Below are 15,988 nucleotides of genomic sequence, written 5' to 3' on the forward strand. Positions count from 1 at the left end.
AATTCGGGAACGCAAGGCCACCAAGGTTTTCTTTGAAATACACGAATACAGGTGTTGTTAATTACGTCAAACCATGTCATGAGTTTCAAATAATCAAATAAATGCACAAACCCGTCGTAAGCCAGCGGTACTGCTAGAATATTTGACATTTAAAATCAACTTCTTGATTTGGTGTCGGTCAAGCAGAAGCAGAAGCAAGGTGTTGTGGATGCGAACATTTGTTGTCGCTATGCACCGTGGTTTTGGCAAAACCTTTAACAGTTTACTGTCGTGCATTCCAAAATTGCTCACAAGGGCTTCGTACGATCTTGTTTGACTTAGACGTGCCTTGCTTCAAACTTTTGCTTGTGGCCCATCTGAAACCTTTTTTCCACCATCGCCATTATTGAAGCGGAAACAAGTCACAGCGGCGTCTACTCTTTTCCGGCTCCGCGTTCAACTGCATATTGCGGTTGGCTAAGCTAGCCTCCGAATTGTGATGGAACTGAGTGCCAATATTTTCTTTTCTATTCTTTCCTTAAGACTAATCTTTTCTTTCTAATCTTTTCTTAAGACTTAAACAACACTTTTATTGCGTTAGATCCCGTGGTGGTATTTTGTGAGTTCGGTAAATAACATTCTACTATAGTGCTCTTTCATGTTGTGATTATGACCTTACAGCTATCGTGCCTCTGGATGTACTGTCTTAAAGTTTTTTCTACCATTCCTCTAGTATGAGCATCTTGCGGAAATTCAGCACCTGTGAGGTGGAAATTTTGTCCTATTGTGCCATCTCCGACTTCTGTTTGTCTATTGAATCCACACTGTCCATTTGTATACAAGAATGCACTTCTAAAACGTGAAGCGTTCCTGGACCTAGTAGCAGCGAAGGTCAAATGCGAGGCCGTCCAAGGCCACCGAGTTTGTCGCCGATGCGCGCGCTCCTTAATGTGCCTGCTAGGCGGCCGCTGTTGACTCGGCCCCCTCCTCGCTCCACGCGCATGCTCTCTCTCTCACGCGCTCGCTCACGCATCGCTAGTGCTTGGCTCCTCCACTGGGCCCTGTGCGGGTTTGCGTGCCACAAGTAGACGGGGCTCGGTTGAGCCAGTTTTGCCGTGTTGCGCGTAGGCCTCCACTTGTAGATACAAAAATGGGCCCTCCAGAAGTATCAAGTGGAAGAGGAACATTGAGGTACTGCAGAGGTACGCGATGCGTACCAAAGCGGCGAGGCAGGAGCAGGTGAAGCGACGGGTCGAATTGATAAGCTTGGCCAAGAAGCGGTAGGCGAAGCCGAGGGCTGCCGAACGGGCTACAGAGGCCAAGCGTCGCCGATTGGAAGGCCACCACTTGCGGGACGCAGATTCGCACTTTTGAAAGCACTTTGCCGAAGACAAATTAGGTGCGCTGTGTCAGGTCTGAGAGCGCCTCCAGTTCCCATACGACGTCGTCAGGCATGTCGTGGCCCGCGAAAGTGCGTGGTGGTCCTCAAGCGAGCGTGACAGGGTGGACGTGAGTGCGTTCGCGCTTTGGACAACGCGCACGCGAGCAAGGCTCCGCGTTGTGTCTGATGGTCATCAAGGACGGTTCCTTCCATAATTCCTTTCTCTGTTCATAATTTCCAGCGTTTGCCAGAAATAGAACAAAAGAAGCAATTTTATTGTGGTTTAGGTAATGGTTACAATTATGGGGCTTTTGCATGCCGAACCCACGACCTGATTATGAGGCACGCCGTAGTGGTGGACTTCGGATTCATTTTGATCACCTGAGGTTCTTTAAGGTGTCCCGAATATCACGGGACAATGTCACGGAATGTCATCCGAGGTGTCACGGGGCGCAGGGGTTTTTGCATTTCACCCCCCCCCCCGCCCCTCTATGGAAATGCGGCCGGCGCTGCCGAAATTTCATCCCGCGACCTCGTGCTTAGCAGTGCAACACCACAGCAGCTAAGGTGTGGGTGGTTTAGGTAATGGTGATGTGACTGACTGGCTGCCTGACCAACTAAATAACTGATTGCGTGACCGAGTGAGTTACTGACCGAACCAGCAACTGATCAACTGATTGACTGACTGGTTGACTAATTTTATATTTCAAGGCTGGTACATGGATGCTTCAAGTGAAGAGCTCAAGCACGGACCGAGTCAATGTCAGCATCCTGGTCATGTCCGAAGGCAGAGACCCTACAAAGATGCCGGTATTGGCTGCATGTCGAGGGCCAAAGAACCCGGTTAGAGCACCTGATGAAGCATTCATAGACGTCTATGTGTGGAAAGGCGAGAAAGTTGTCATTGGCGCAAAAGTTATGGCGGTGGTGATCAACACGCAGGGGATTTGGTGCATTCCACTGTTTGACAGCGGTCAGGGTAAGAGCATCGCTGAAATAATTTCTTCTCGTTAAACTTGGCACATAGCGCTGCGCATTTTATATATTGATATAGTATGATGCTTGTTGTACAAAAAAAGATACAAACAACAAATCACGCCGACAAGATCCAACCAGGCATTCCATTATGAAAGGAGGACTTATTGGCTGCAGCTAGCCTTTCCCACAACCGCAGCACTAATTTCGAGCTGCGACTCTAATCGGACAACTTTTTTTTCTGCTACCAGGGACGCTCAATGCAGAGGTATTTGAACTAATGCCGCCCAGATTCCTCGAACTATCCGGTAGGCTGTAACACGCACGCAACCACGGTGGCGTACGTAAAATGTCTTGCGCGCGCTGCGAAGGGTTTATGGGACCTCGGGTACAGAAATGGCGTAGACAAATACACAAGTTTCATTTATTCGTGCATTAGCAAGCGTAGTTGTTAAACTTATGTTGCGGCTGTTTTTCGCTCCATGTTCGTGGTGGGTACGTTTGTTTTTTACTGGAGATTTTAGTACTAAGGTGCGGAAATGATCCCCCCCCCCACCCTTGCATGATGGTGCCCGGGAATGTCCTGCACCGCTCCAGCCTGCTGCAGTCATAAATTGCTGAGGCTCCTGAACTTGTCTCATTGGCGGACACGCTTAGCCGTAGTAAAATCGGTCCGGTACCCCTGTGTCTCACTGCCCTAGTTTCTTCGCACCTGTTTTGCATCCTCATCATGTCGAATGCAGGAAAGCCATAGGCAATAACTGTGTGCTATTCAGATGAATCGAATGGATTAGCGCCGGCATTATCGTCAATCCCCGGACACCGAGGTCTATTTTGTGTCCCTGCCGGTGGTTGCACCGAAGTCATAAATTGTGTATCGCGCCACCACAAGCAGCGCTGCTTTCGTCGCAGAAAAATATTTGCTGTCTACGCTGCCGTTGATAAATTGCTGTACCGCAAACTTGTTTTCCTAGACATGAAACAAGAAGAAAACAGCTACAAGTATTATACAATGACTAAATATGCGAAAAGCTGAAATGCAGTTTTTATGAAGCGGGTAGAGCAGTCAGGCTTGTCTCTTCCTCTTCACTCTTGACACTCGCGCCATCTGGCGATGCCACCGTGAAGTTCGCGCACCCTAATGGCGGAAATACAGGGATCGAGGTCTGTGTCAAGGAGGTTAATTAAACAGCGCCACATACCGCGGGGCACATGCTCTGTGCTACACTCACCCTATTTGCACTATTTTAAGCTGCTGCCAAGTGTTTCGCACACAACTACTTGCTACGCACACCACGTATAGTTACGGTAAAATAAATCGATGTCAAAAACAATTGGCATCAATGAAAAATGCATCCCACTCAAAGGTGTCATGTGGACGTCCTGCCCGGCCCCGACTCCTCCCCCCCCCCCCGAAGAAAAATGAAGAAAAAGGATATGCACGTGGGTGTTTCACCACAGAGAAGGAGTCAATGCGCAAAGAAATCGAATAGAGAAGTGAAGGACGCCACTCGCAGTGGATTTCGTGAATGCCAATTCGCGGCGATTGGGTTTAAGCACATCTTTCTCACCTATCTGAAGTGGAGAGGAGATCGCTAGAGGTACCTTTACACATCATTTATTGCTCCGTGGTATAGCGCCATTGATTCTGTGATTTAGTTTATAATCGCCAAATTAAAAAAAAATTATATGGGGTTTTGCGTGCCAGAACCACTTTCTGATTATGAGGCACGCCGCAGTGGAGGACTCCGAAAATTTCGACCACCTGGGGTTCTCTAACGTGCACCTAAATCTAAGTACACGGGTGTTTTTCGCATTTCGCCCCCATCGAAATGCGGCCGCCGTGGCCGGGATTCGATCCCGCGACCTCCGTGCTCAGCATCCCAACACTATAGTCACTGAGCAACCACGGCGGGTAATCGCCAAATTTGGTGCAGCAGTTATCATCAAAAGTTGGCATACGAGACTAGCATGGAGAAATGAAAAATAATTTCTTTGACGTGGTATTCACATGACTAACGTAACATATTTTGTTCTTGTTTTTGAGTTGCCGCAGTCCTGCTAATTTTCGGTTATTTACTTTGTCGCATCTAATCTATATGTTTTATTTTTCAATGGTAGGTTGTCGCAGAGTATAAAATATGAAAATAGTGGAAGCACCATTTACTTATCACGGTTTTGCAAAAAATATTTCAAATGACACTGAACCACTCTCTTACGGTAAAAAAAGCTGTTGAGAATGCTGCTGTGAACACGCGAGAAAATTAAAGAAGCAACACATGGCTTCAAGACAAAGCAAACCTACTACCTTGCGTGATCATATCGCTTGACTTTTCTTGCGTTATACTTATTCTCTGAAACATTTCCACCTATAACAACCGCGATAACGTCAAAAGAGGCATGACTAGCCATAGACGTCTACCAGTAGCTACGCGCCTGCATTTCAGCAATTTTTTTTCGAAAACAGTATTCTAGTCCGTTCCATCGACGGTTACTTCGCAGGCCCCGGAAGCTTTCGTCAGACGGCCCAGTTTTGGCCATTGAGAATGTAGCGTTCACGACGGTAGCAAGGTTTAAGACTTGCGCTGAAACTTCTCGGAGAGTACTCCAGCAATGCACGTGGGCAACGCTATGGAATCGATGTGGCATTCGAGGTGAAAGTTGCCTCGGAGCAGAACTAGCAGCCTGCAAAGGCGGCTCGAAACACGGGGGCAAGGACGAGATGAGATCTACAGATAACCGTTCCAGTCAGCGTCACCTTTATTGTCTCTTACGCTTAAGTCAGCGCATGCGCGCTATGCCTAAGGTCCCTAGATAAAGTCCCTAGATAAAATCTGGGGAGTTCAGGTATACCCACCCGATGCTAGTGCACCTGACCACAACGCGCATTCGAACACAACACTGCCAGGGCTCCACTAATGAAGTCAATAACTATAGGGTCATTGTGCGTCCACTTAATTTCTCCTTTTTTTGCACCTCATTTCTGTTCTTTCCTTTTCACAGCAGAATGGACTGTCATAGTGTTTGCTACAAAACTTGTTAAGGAAAATGCCGGCGTTGCAACCAATGACCTGCGATGAACCTGTGGTTATTACCTGCGTATTTATGGAATCTTTGTATTTTTCAGCTTCAATTTTGTTTATTTGACAATAATTAATTTTTATCGATTTCCAAGCACTCATATAGCTTTTTGAAAACAGCAAGGCAATTAGCCTGGGCGATCACGCGTAATCACCGCGAGACGTTGGATTATTATTTGTGAAATGACTTTGAGACGATTTAAGGCCAGATATGCGCTGTTCAGGCAAATCCACGCACCAGCCACAGCGATCATGACAACCGATCGCCCATGCTTGCTCCTCCAATAAACACCTCCCGACAGTAGCGCCTCAGTCCTCAAAATATTTGTCGGTAAATTGATTCGGACTGTGCCTCACTCGCGTCTAAAGAACCCTTCGGGATGAGACAGTTATGCCAGGTTATGCCATGACGTACTGGTCTCTTTTCTCTGACATGTCGACCCGCCGCCGTTGATTAGTGGCTACCTGGTGGGGGCTTAGTAGCATGAGGTCGCGGGATTGGATCCCGGCCATGGCAGCCGCATCGACGGGGGAGAAATGCGAAAAGACCCGTCTATTTAGATTTAGGCGCAGGTTAAAGAACCCCGGGTGGTCTAAATTTCCGAAGTCCACCACTACTGCGTGCCTCGTAATGAGATCGGGGTTATGGCACGTAAAACCCCATAGTTTATATTTTTTTGCCAAACTTAGCGCTTTAGCATCCACAGTGTATTCCATGACCTTGAAGTGCCTATGCGTCTGACTGGTTCTGCGACGTTAATACCGAGACTTATCACGGAGGCCATTACGGCGGTGCTGGCCGTATGTATACGCCACAATTGTGTCATTATCGTGGCAGTAATAAACTTGCGACGCTAAATATCCTATATACCTGTGAAGAACCGAAATAGACTTGCTGTTGTTCGGAATAGACAAGCAACCTTGTGCTACAGACGACGTCGCATAACTACAGTATACGGACTTGCTTTCGTGTAAGGGCAGGCGAATGCTGTGTGCGTGTTCACCAGCTCTTGCTCCTAAATTCGCAGATCTCGACGTGCACAGTAATGATGGTATCTACAGTGGATACTTCACGCAGTTCACGGGTGCGGGACGGTACTCTATCTTTGTTTACATTTACGGAGACAGCAAGACCAGGCACGCGCACCGAATTCCAGGCTTCCCCCCTGAATCTAGTATCACCGTTCATAATCGTCCCCGACCCGGTGAGTTGGTCATTTGTACGTTTTCGTGAGATAATTACGTCTCTCCCTTTTGCGTTTATTACGATCATGACTAGTGAACTACAGCCAGACACGTATGTCATAAATGTGTTTAATCTTGCTTGAAATGCATTCTTTGCACAATTCTCGCCGACTGAAAAGCGATACTCGGCGCGTGTGGCGCTGTGGGCGCTTTTCGCGCCACTGGTCAGTGCTGGGCCAATCGCTGTGCAGCCGAACGCAGCAAGATTTACAACACGAAGGCTCTCGCCTTTCAAGGGATACGAAAACGTGTCGAGTCGGTGTCTCCAGAGTCGCACCCGGCGTCCGAAAAGTGTCGGCAGATGCCCGCGGTATGAGCATAGCGTTTCAATCGCTGAGCACTCTGCTTATATGTGTAGAAACTGAGAGAATTTGCGCGTGCAAACGAAGGTCGTTGAAGTTTTCCATGCCAATACGGAGGGAAAACTGCACGAACCACGGTACGAAGCGCCTGCAACTCAGTCTCTTTACCACTGTTGCTTTAAAGGTGGGGCGACCGAGGAGCAAGTTGTGTTGGTGTTAGTACAGTTTGCCTCTTGTGGTGGTTTTGAAATAAAGGAATACTGTGTCTTACCGATAACCATTACAAAGAGCCCTTGAAAGCGTTCACCAGAGGTAATAGACAGCGTTTATTGTGGCCAGGTATATCGCCTTTCACAAACAACAAGGCTATCAGAAATATGCATATATCTACGGTTTCGAAAGGACCATAGGAATAATGCAGCAGCGGTGTAGCATTCTCATGTGTAAAACAGCGCCAAAAAGGACAGAAAACTAGCCAGTAAAGGGCGACCACTAATTAGCTACTAAATGGTATATTCCAGATATCGTTGCCTTGTCTGACATTCAAGCATAAATAGATCAATAATATTGTTTTTATTCTTCGATACCTTTGAAAAAGTTCCCACTGTTGCAGATGTATCAGATGGCAACTGTAATGTTCGTTTATATGCCGTATTTCTTATGTTTCTACTTGTTGCGTGTTAGCTTTCACGGAATCGCGTGCGGTTTCCGCGAACTGGCGCATGTGTTTAATATAGTCTGTAACTATGTTTTCTGTATATCTGTAGATGGGGTCGAGGATTCGTCAGGCCGAGTGGTCTTTGACATCGACCTCATGTTAGGCACTGTTTAAGGAGCCAAATAAATAAAAAAAGAAAGGTGACTTTTAGTAAAACCCACTGACCGATGGTGGTGAATGATTGCGAGAGCATGCATTAGCCAACTACACCAAAGGCAAGAGTTGAAGGCTAAGCAATTTCAGCGCATAACAAATGTTAACCTGACAGCCAATACATATCCACCATTAAACGCCCTCAATTAGCTTCAACGACACCTACCGTCATTTATAAGAGCCTTTCAAAGTCAAAGTCACTTTAGACATTATTGATGTCATTTAGAGGTAGGGTAACCCGCCGTCATGTGATGATAATCAACAGATGACCAAATGCATCTGTTATGTTGAAACGTGCGAGTGGAGTTTGCATGAAGAGGAGAACGAAGCTGGACTGGCTGGCGCCCGGTGCTGTGCACTCATTTCGCTAAGCGATACCTTTGCATTTTTCATCTTGTAATTAAACGCAATACATCGTCACAACTGTGTTGAAAGGTGTGCGGTAGGCCACCTACTACCTAGTGCTACCTGACGGACACCGTTTGCCAACGACGCAAGCATAACAGTACTAGCTTAGCCGCGGCCGTGGACTTGCGGGCGGACTTGGCAGCACTAACTAAAGAAATAAACTCAAACCGAGACACCCAGCAACCATCCGCCAGGGTCTCTCCTCAACGCCACAGGCAGCCGCGGACCATCACAGGAAAGCCCGGCAGCGATGTGGATAGATGGTCCGAATGCTGCTAGCGAGTTGTCTAGCGTTTCGTTATTCCTTGATTTTGCTGCGTTACTATGGTTTGAGAAACATGAAGACACTTTGACAACCTGGGAACTACTTGTGGAAGAAGTTGAGAAATCCGTTGGCGGCCCAGAAACGAAGAAGAAACGCGCGGAGTACACGTTGTCGCAGTGGGCCCAAGTCACCGGGAAAGCTTGGAGAACGTACGTTGAAGAGATGCTGAAACTATGCAAGTCGGTGGATTCCCAAATGGCGAAAGAAGACAAGGTGTGCCATATTCTCAAAGGAATATTGCCGAGGATTTTCGCCACTTCTTCATAGACAAGGACAGTCGGGCATCAGTAGCTGACGTGATCAATCAAACCTTCGAGGCCCTTAAAACACGTTGCATCACTTCGAAGTTTGGACGTCTGGCCGACGTCACGGTCGACGGTCGCCACCGTCGATGTATGCCATGATTCACTACCTGCTGGCCTTTCCTCCGCCATTCGTCCTGTAGGCGAGGAAGTACGTCGGCATGCTTCTGTTCCCGTGCAAGCTAAATACGCGCAGTGTCATATACCATCCACAACTATCCATGCTGCGAGTTTCGACGAGCGCAGCTACTCCAACCACGAGCCTCGCTAAGGGTTTCATTACCAATGGCCTGTAACGTCGAGCCGCCTTATGCGCACCGTGACAGTTACAGCTACAACAGTCGACCGTCTCATTTCGTTCTAGAATGGGAAACTGCCTGCCGGCTACACCCACAATACCGTGACTTTTCGTATGCCGCGTGAACGGTGTGCTCCCAGTGCGGCGTTCGTGGACACATCGCCCAGTTCTGCGCTACGCGAAGTCGCCCGCATACGGCATTTTCCGAGCGATCCGCGACATTCCCATGGCGAAGCCAACGGCCCGATCACACCATCTGGCCTTCGGATTGAAATTCCCAGAAGTCCGCGCACCGGCAGAACGTCCGTAGTAACCCTCTCGCCTCTGTTCGAAGCCTGACGCCACCTACTACGCGCATCGTCCCAGCGGCAGCTTTCGTATCGGCCACTGGGGAACTAGCCTGCGCGGCCGATGAAGGTAAGGTAGCTGGACTACCTCATTACACACAAGTAGGCCTCCGGAAGTTTCGACGTTTCAAAACAAGGTTCATGTGCTTGTTGACGATGTTACCACAATGGTTCTGATAGACACCAGAACAACTGTTTCTGCTAAGAGTTTAGTTTTCAGGAAATAACTTTACCGAAATCTTACCTTTTATAGGGACAAGCCTACTACCTTTCGTGCAGTAAGCTGCGCGTCTTTGTGTCTAATCGGTGTATATACCGTGTCTGTGTGTCACTGGGAAGGCCCTCAAGGCAGAATTTGCAGCACTTGCTCATCCCACGCATGACGTTATCCTTGGCATCCACTCTTTGCAAGAGTGCCGTGCAGTACTGAATTGCGGAACCGGGAAAGTCCTATTGTCTACTCTCACCGAGCAGCCACCCTGTCGAAGCGACCCCTTCGATGTAATAATAAAAGGTTCAGCTCTTCCGCCTTGGTCCATGACCAGCATGCTAGTTAATGGATCGACAACCAACGCGATTACCGGTTCAATCGATATTGTGATTGAGCCATTGCCCTAGCATAGTATGAAGAAAAACATGTTTGCGCCTCACTGCCTTGTTTCGCTTGCTAGCGGAAAATTATAGTTATGGGTGGTGAACTGCAAAGCCGAGTCCGTCATGCTCCCGGAGAGTACGTGCATTGCACTGCTTGAAAAGGAGTGTGGCATTTGCAGTGGAGCCCTAAGCAACTGCGCCAAGTCTGATCGTGCTGTATCTCCGTGACAGAATTGGAGTTTTTAAAAACGATTAGCACGACTCTTCCCTCGCAGGAGCGCAGAGCTTTAGTTACATTGTTGGCCAGACGCGTTAAATATTTGATTTTGCACAGAAAGCACACCGAACTCAGGTACCGAGCTCGCACACTTATCGCAAGATTAACACCGGATCTGCGTATCCTCTCCGGCAGAAGCCTTACCGAGTTCCGGCGTCGGAGTTCAAAGTCATTTCATTGAAAGTCATCGAGATGCTGACCACCTGCGTTATGCAAGAATCGTCGAGTGCCTGGGTTGCGCCTGTTATATTCGTTAAGAAAAATGCCAGGTCATGGAGGTTCTGTGTCAACTGCCGACGTCTCAACTCCATAACCAAGAAGGACGTCCACCCACTTCCTCGCATCTATTACTTTATCGACTACATACATTCGGTGCCTTATTTTTCCTCAGTAAACTTGCGATCCAGGTACTGGCAAGTTCGTATGGATCTGACTCACAAAGAAAAGACAGCTTTTGTAACGCCAGACGGTTTGTTCGAATTTAAAATTATGCCGTTAGTTTTGTGTAATGCCGCCGTCGTGTTTGAAAGATATATGGACTCAATTTTGCGAGGCCTCAAATGGGAAATATGTTTTTGTTATCTGGACTATGCGGTGATCTTTAGCCAAACATTCGAGGAACATAACCATCACCTTGGTCTTGTTCTAACCTGTCCGGAGAAAGCTGCACTGACGCTGAACTAAGAAATCTTTTGGAGAACGCGAAACACTGGTTTTGGGACACTTTGGGGAGAAACATGGCTCTAGAACGGATCCGCAGAAAGCCGCCGCTGTCAGCAACTACAAGAAGGCTCAATTTCTTCGGAACCTGCGAAGTTTTCTGGGCCTGTGCTCATACCTCCGCCGCTTTATTTCAAATTTTGCTCATAGGGCACAACTACTGACTGACTTGGTGCAAAAAGACGTGCCTTTCACTGGACACAGGATTCTGACTCTCCATTTACGCAACTAAAGTTGATGCTGACATCGGGGCCGGGGTGCCACTTTGATTCTTTTGCTCTTATACACAGAAATGCATACCGATGCCAGCAGAATTGGCCTTGGGGTACGGCTCGTGCAACGTCGTAACAATGTTGAACTCGTGGTTGTTTATGCAAGCCGTTCATTGAGCAAGGCAGATCGCAACTATATAGTGACAGAACAGGAGTGCCTGGCAGTGGTTTTCGCCGTTCGCATGCTTCGCGGATACGTATATGGCCGTTGTTTCACAGTCACCAACTACCATCATTCCCTTTGTTGATTGATGAGCCTACGTGACCCCTATGGCCGACTTGCGCCATGGGCTTTGCGCTTACAAGAGTTTGACTTGGTACTACGCTACAAAAGCGGTAACCGCCACACAGAGACTGACTGCAGATCGCGCCTACCTCTTCCTACGACTGAGTGCGAAGCCGACAACTTCGATCAGTATATCGACGCTATCGACGCCCCATTCCCTGATCTCGCGACATTCCAACACGCACAACCTGACGACCGTGGCTTAGATCCCCTGTTCGCCTATGCGAAAGAGCACGCCAACCCAAGATGTTTCGTAATCCATGACGACATCCTCTACAAGAAAAATTATTCAGGCCAAGGAGCCCACCCGCTTTCCGTCGTTCCACGCACTTCACGTTCGCACGTTCTTCGCTTGACGCCCAATGGCGGAATGGCGGAACCTGCAGCTTAATAGGCTTTGTCCGAATGTTTCACCGCCTCCATCAAAAGTTCTACTGGCCCAAGATGCGACTCGACACGAAAAAAGAATTGACCGCCCTTCCAATACTGTGAGGAGGGGTGCAAGTGAAGTTCGGGATCCGCGGCTTCTCCGTTGTCGTAACGCCTCGGCTTCACGCTCCCTCACGGCAAGGTAGGCACGTCGACGACGAGCCTTTTCTCGAGCGAGTTTCCGGCGGCGTTCATAAACCACCACCTGTTTTTCAGCTGAACGCACGACGTGTCGCCCGCTCCCACTGCCGTTCCTTCAACGCAGCCTACTCGTCGGGCAAACGAACCAAATGCGGCCTTCCCTTCTGAGTGCAGGGCCTAAACTGGCGGGAAATGGCGGGCGCCGAGGGGATAGAAGACGCGATCACACCCTTTCCGTCCACCTCCTGAGAGAGTGGATGTCTGTGATTGGCTCCAATCACAGGCGTTGTAATGATTGGAGTCGGGCATGAATTAGATGGTAGCTGGCCGATGCCATCGTCCAACTCATCCACGCTGAGGACGTTGTGGAAGTGAGAGACTTGTTCCCATCGAGAACGAAGAATATTTGTTTATTTGCAGTATATACATGCGGACGTTGCGGTTCATCAGCCTAGCATGACTGCGACAGAAAAGCACACTGAGGAGCCGCGCAACAGCTCCTTAAATACACTCTGTCCTCCCTAGATCCCTAGGTGAGGGAAAACGTTCGACCAGAGTCGTCGTAGCCGAGCCGCCTTTCAGCGGGAGGGCTTACACACACACTTCCGCACAGGTTTCTCTGCCCCCACCGAGGTGAGGCGGTCTTCGCAGAACTGGGTCTTGCGTCTTGAAAGGCGCGTGGGACGGGGCTGCCAAATACATTCCCTCGGGAACTCATCCACTCCCGACAGACCACGTCGGTGGTGGCGAGTTCACTAACAAAGCCTGGCTCGTCAACCTCGCCTCGGTATTCCGGCGACGAAGAGTTGCTGACTCAGTGTGTTCTCCTCCTAACACAGTGAGTCGCCGCAGCAGACAGAGATCGTGATGCCAAGAGGCTGCGGAACGACGCTTTGTCGCCGTTTCAAAGCAAGTCTCCACAGTAGACCAAGTGGCGCCCTTCGGCTGGAGACTGACGGTCGGTTCTTAGAAAACGACCACCCCACTACTGCAGCTGGCAGAGAAAGCTTTGCATGTCGGCACCTCTGCCGGCCGTTCCTAACATCGTCCAATCATAGGAAGAATGACAAGTTCACAAGCTTCCCACGAATGCGCCTCCCATACTTCTTCATCCTGTGCCGCCTCCAAGCTCTGCCTTCGAGGCTGTTGGTGTCGGTCTACACTGCTAATTTCCGCAATCAGACAATGCCAATCGGTGTGTAGTCGTCTGTGCCGACCATCTGAAGTGCTACGCAGAAACTGCGGCAGTACCTGCAGCAACGGCCTACCACGTATCGCAGTTTATGCTTCGCCTTATAACTCTATGCCACGGTCCTCAACGAGTCATCATCAGTGACCGCGGGTGCCAGTTCGCCGCCGACGATGTTGAGAGGATCCTGCGCCTGTCCACCTGCCAGGTGCACCGTGCCACTCCATATCACCCGCAGGCCAATGGTCTCGTAGAGCGCCCGAACAAAACTCTTGCGAACATGTTATCCATTTATGTCGACTACAAGCACAAAATAACTAAAGCCTACAACAACGCGAAGCACGAGACCACAAGTCACCATCCATGTTATCTGCTTTACGCTGACTCTCCTCGCGTCTGTGTCGACTCAATTTTTCTTTTACGGCAGACGTGGAAACTTCGGTTGGCATTCTAAAACTGGTACAGCACAACATAGAAAGAAACAAGCCTAGCCGGCCAGATAAAGGAACAGTGCGCTCTGTTCCTATATCTGCCCGGCTCGGCTTGTTTTCTTCCATTTTATGTTGCGCTGTACCACTTTTAGAATGGAGTACAAACTCGCCCAGTCATCAACCGTAGTCGCTTGGCGAGACATTGTGCCGAGCCCATGTCCGTCACAACGCACGCCCCCGAACTCTGACATCTCAACAGCGCTCAAAGATCCGTCACGACGCCCGCCATCGGACCGTGTCCTATATTGCTTATACTGGTTCTAGACACCGGTCCGCAAACGTGGTGTGTATCGGATGATCTTGGTCCGCTACACCATTCCATTCGTCATTGCCGAGCGCTTCAGTGACGTTATGTATGTTATCTCTAGCGTCGCAAGCAATGGTCACCGCTCCACAAAGACACAGCTGACCCATGTCGCGTGCCTTAAGCCATTCTACCGTCAGCATTCTGCACTACTCGCCCAGCGGGCATCGTCTGCGAACTGAGGAGTGAAACGTGCGAGTATTCTTTGGATGACAAGGACAACGAGGCTGGGCTGGCTCGCGTGCGGCGCTGTGAGCTGATTTCGCTGCGCGATAACCTTGCATTCTTCATCTTGAAGATGAACGCCATCCATCGTCCGAATATTAGCTGGTGCCTGCGCTCCCTCTAGCCCTTAGTTTTATAACAATCACATTGCTGATAGCAGGGTATTGTTGACAGCAGGCTATCGAAGGCCATATGCTGATATTATGGCATTCCATTATTTGCCGCTGCACACGTGTCAAAACTGTTTACGTATTAACAGCATTTTACTTTTGCTGCCAATCGGCGACAGGTAAAGTCAAAACAAAATACACTATACTGATAAGCGACTTCAATGCCAGGGTAGGCAAGAACCAGGCTGGGAGACAAGTCAGTGGGGAAATATGGCATATGCTCTAGGAATGGCAGGGGAGAGTTATTAGTAGAGCTTGCAGAACAGAAGAATTTGTGGATAATGGATACCTTCTTCCGCAAGCGGGATAGCCGAAATTGGACGCGGAGGAGCCTCAATGGCGAGATTAGAAATCAAAGAGACTTTATTCTCTGCGCTAACCCTGGCATCATACAAGATGTGGACGTGCTCGGTAAGGTGCACTGCAGGGACCATATGATGGTAAAAACTCGAATTAGTCTAGACATGAGGAGGGAACTGAAGAAACTGGCACTTGAGAAGCCGATCAATGAGTTAGCGGTAAGAGGGAAAATAGAGGAATTCTGGATCAAGCTACAGAACAGGTATTCGGCTTTAACTCAGGAAGAAGACCTTAGTGTTGAAGCAATGAACGACAATTTTATGGGCATCAATAAGGAGTGGGCAATAGAAGCTGGTGCTAACTCTGTTAGACAGGATACCAGTGCTATCGCAGGAGACGAAAGATCTGATCAAGAAACGCCAATGTATGAAAGCCTTTAAACCGAGAGCTAGAATAGAACTGGCAGAACTTTCCATGTTAATCAACAAGCGTAAGAGAGCCGACATAAGGAACTATAATATGGATAGAATACGGAAGAAGCCTAAAAACAGTCAAGAAGAAACTGGTAATAGGCAAGAATCGGATGTATGCGTTAAGAGACAAAGCCGGCAATATCATTACTAATATGCATGAGATAGTTCAAGTGGCTGAGGAGATTTATGTAGATTCATACAGTACCAGCGGCAACCATGAAGATAATGGAAGAGAGAATAGTCTAGAGGAATTTGAAATCCCACAAGTAACGCCGGAAGAAGTAAAGAAAGGCTTCGGAGCTATGCAAAGGGGGAAGGCAGCTGGGGAGGATCAGGTAACAGCAGATTTGTTGAAGTATCGTGGGCAGATTGTTCTAGAAAAAGTGGCCACCCTGTATACGTAATGGCTCATGACCTCCAGCGTACCGGAAGCTTGGAACAACGCTAACATAATCCTATTCCATAAGAAAGGGGACGCCGAAGACTTGAAAAATTATAGACCGATCAGCCCACTATCCGTTGCCTGCAAAGTATTTGCTAAGTTAATTGCAAATAGAATCAAGAACGCCTTAGACTTCTGTCAACCAAAGGACCAGTGAGGATT

At 48.6% G+C, this 15,988-nt stretch overlaps 1 protein-coding gene across 1 annotated transcript in view; it reads left to right on the forward strand.

Moving 5' to 3' along the window:
- The window catches only part of LOC142558420 (calcium-activated chloride channel regulator 1-like), a 116,253-nt gene that overhangs the window by 73,609 nt on the left and 26,656 nt on the right, over positions 1-15,988 (forward strand). Inside the window, exon 8 of the mRNA XM_075670555.1 lies at positions 2,072-2,339. Within this exon, the coding sequence (XP_075526670.1) occupies positions 2,072-2,339 (268 nt within the window). The remainder of the gene's footprint in view (positions 1-2,071; positions 2,340-15,988) is intronic.

This window comes from Dermacentor variabilis, chromosome 9 (assembly GCF_050947875.1).
Source record: "Dermacentor variabilis isolate Ectoservices chromosome 9, ASM5094787v1, whole genome shotgun sequence".
Classification (NCBI taxonomy): domain Eukaryota; kingdom Metazoa; phylum Arthropoda; class Arachnida; order Ixodida; family Ixodidae; genus Dermacentor; species Dermacentor variabilis.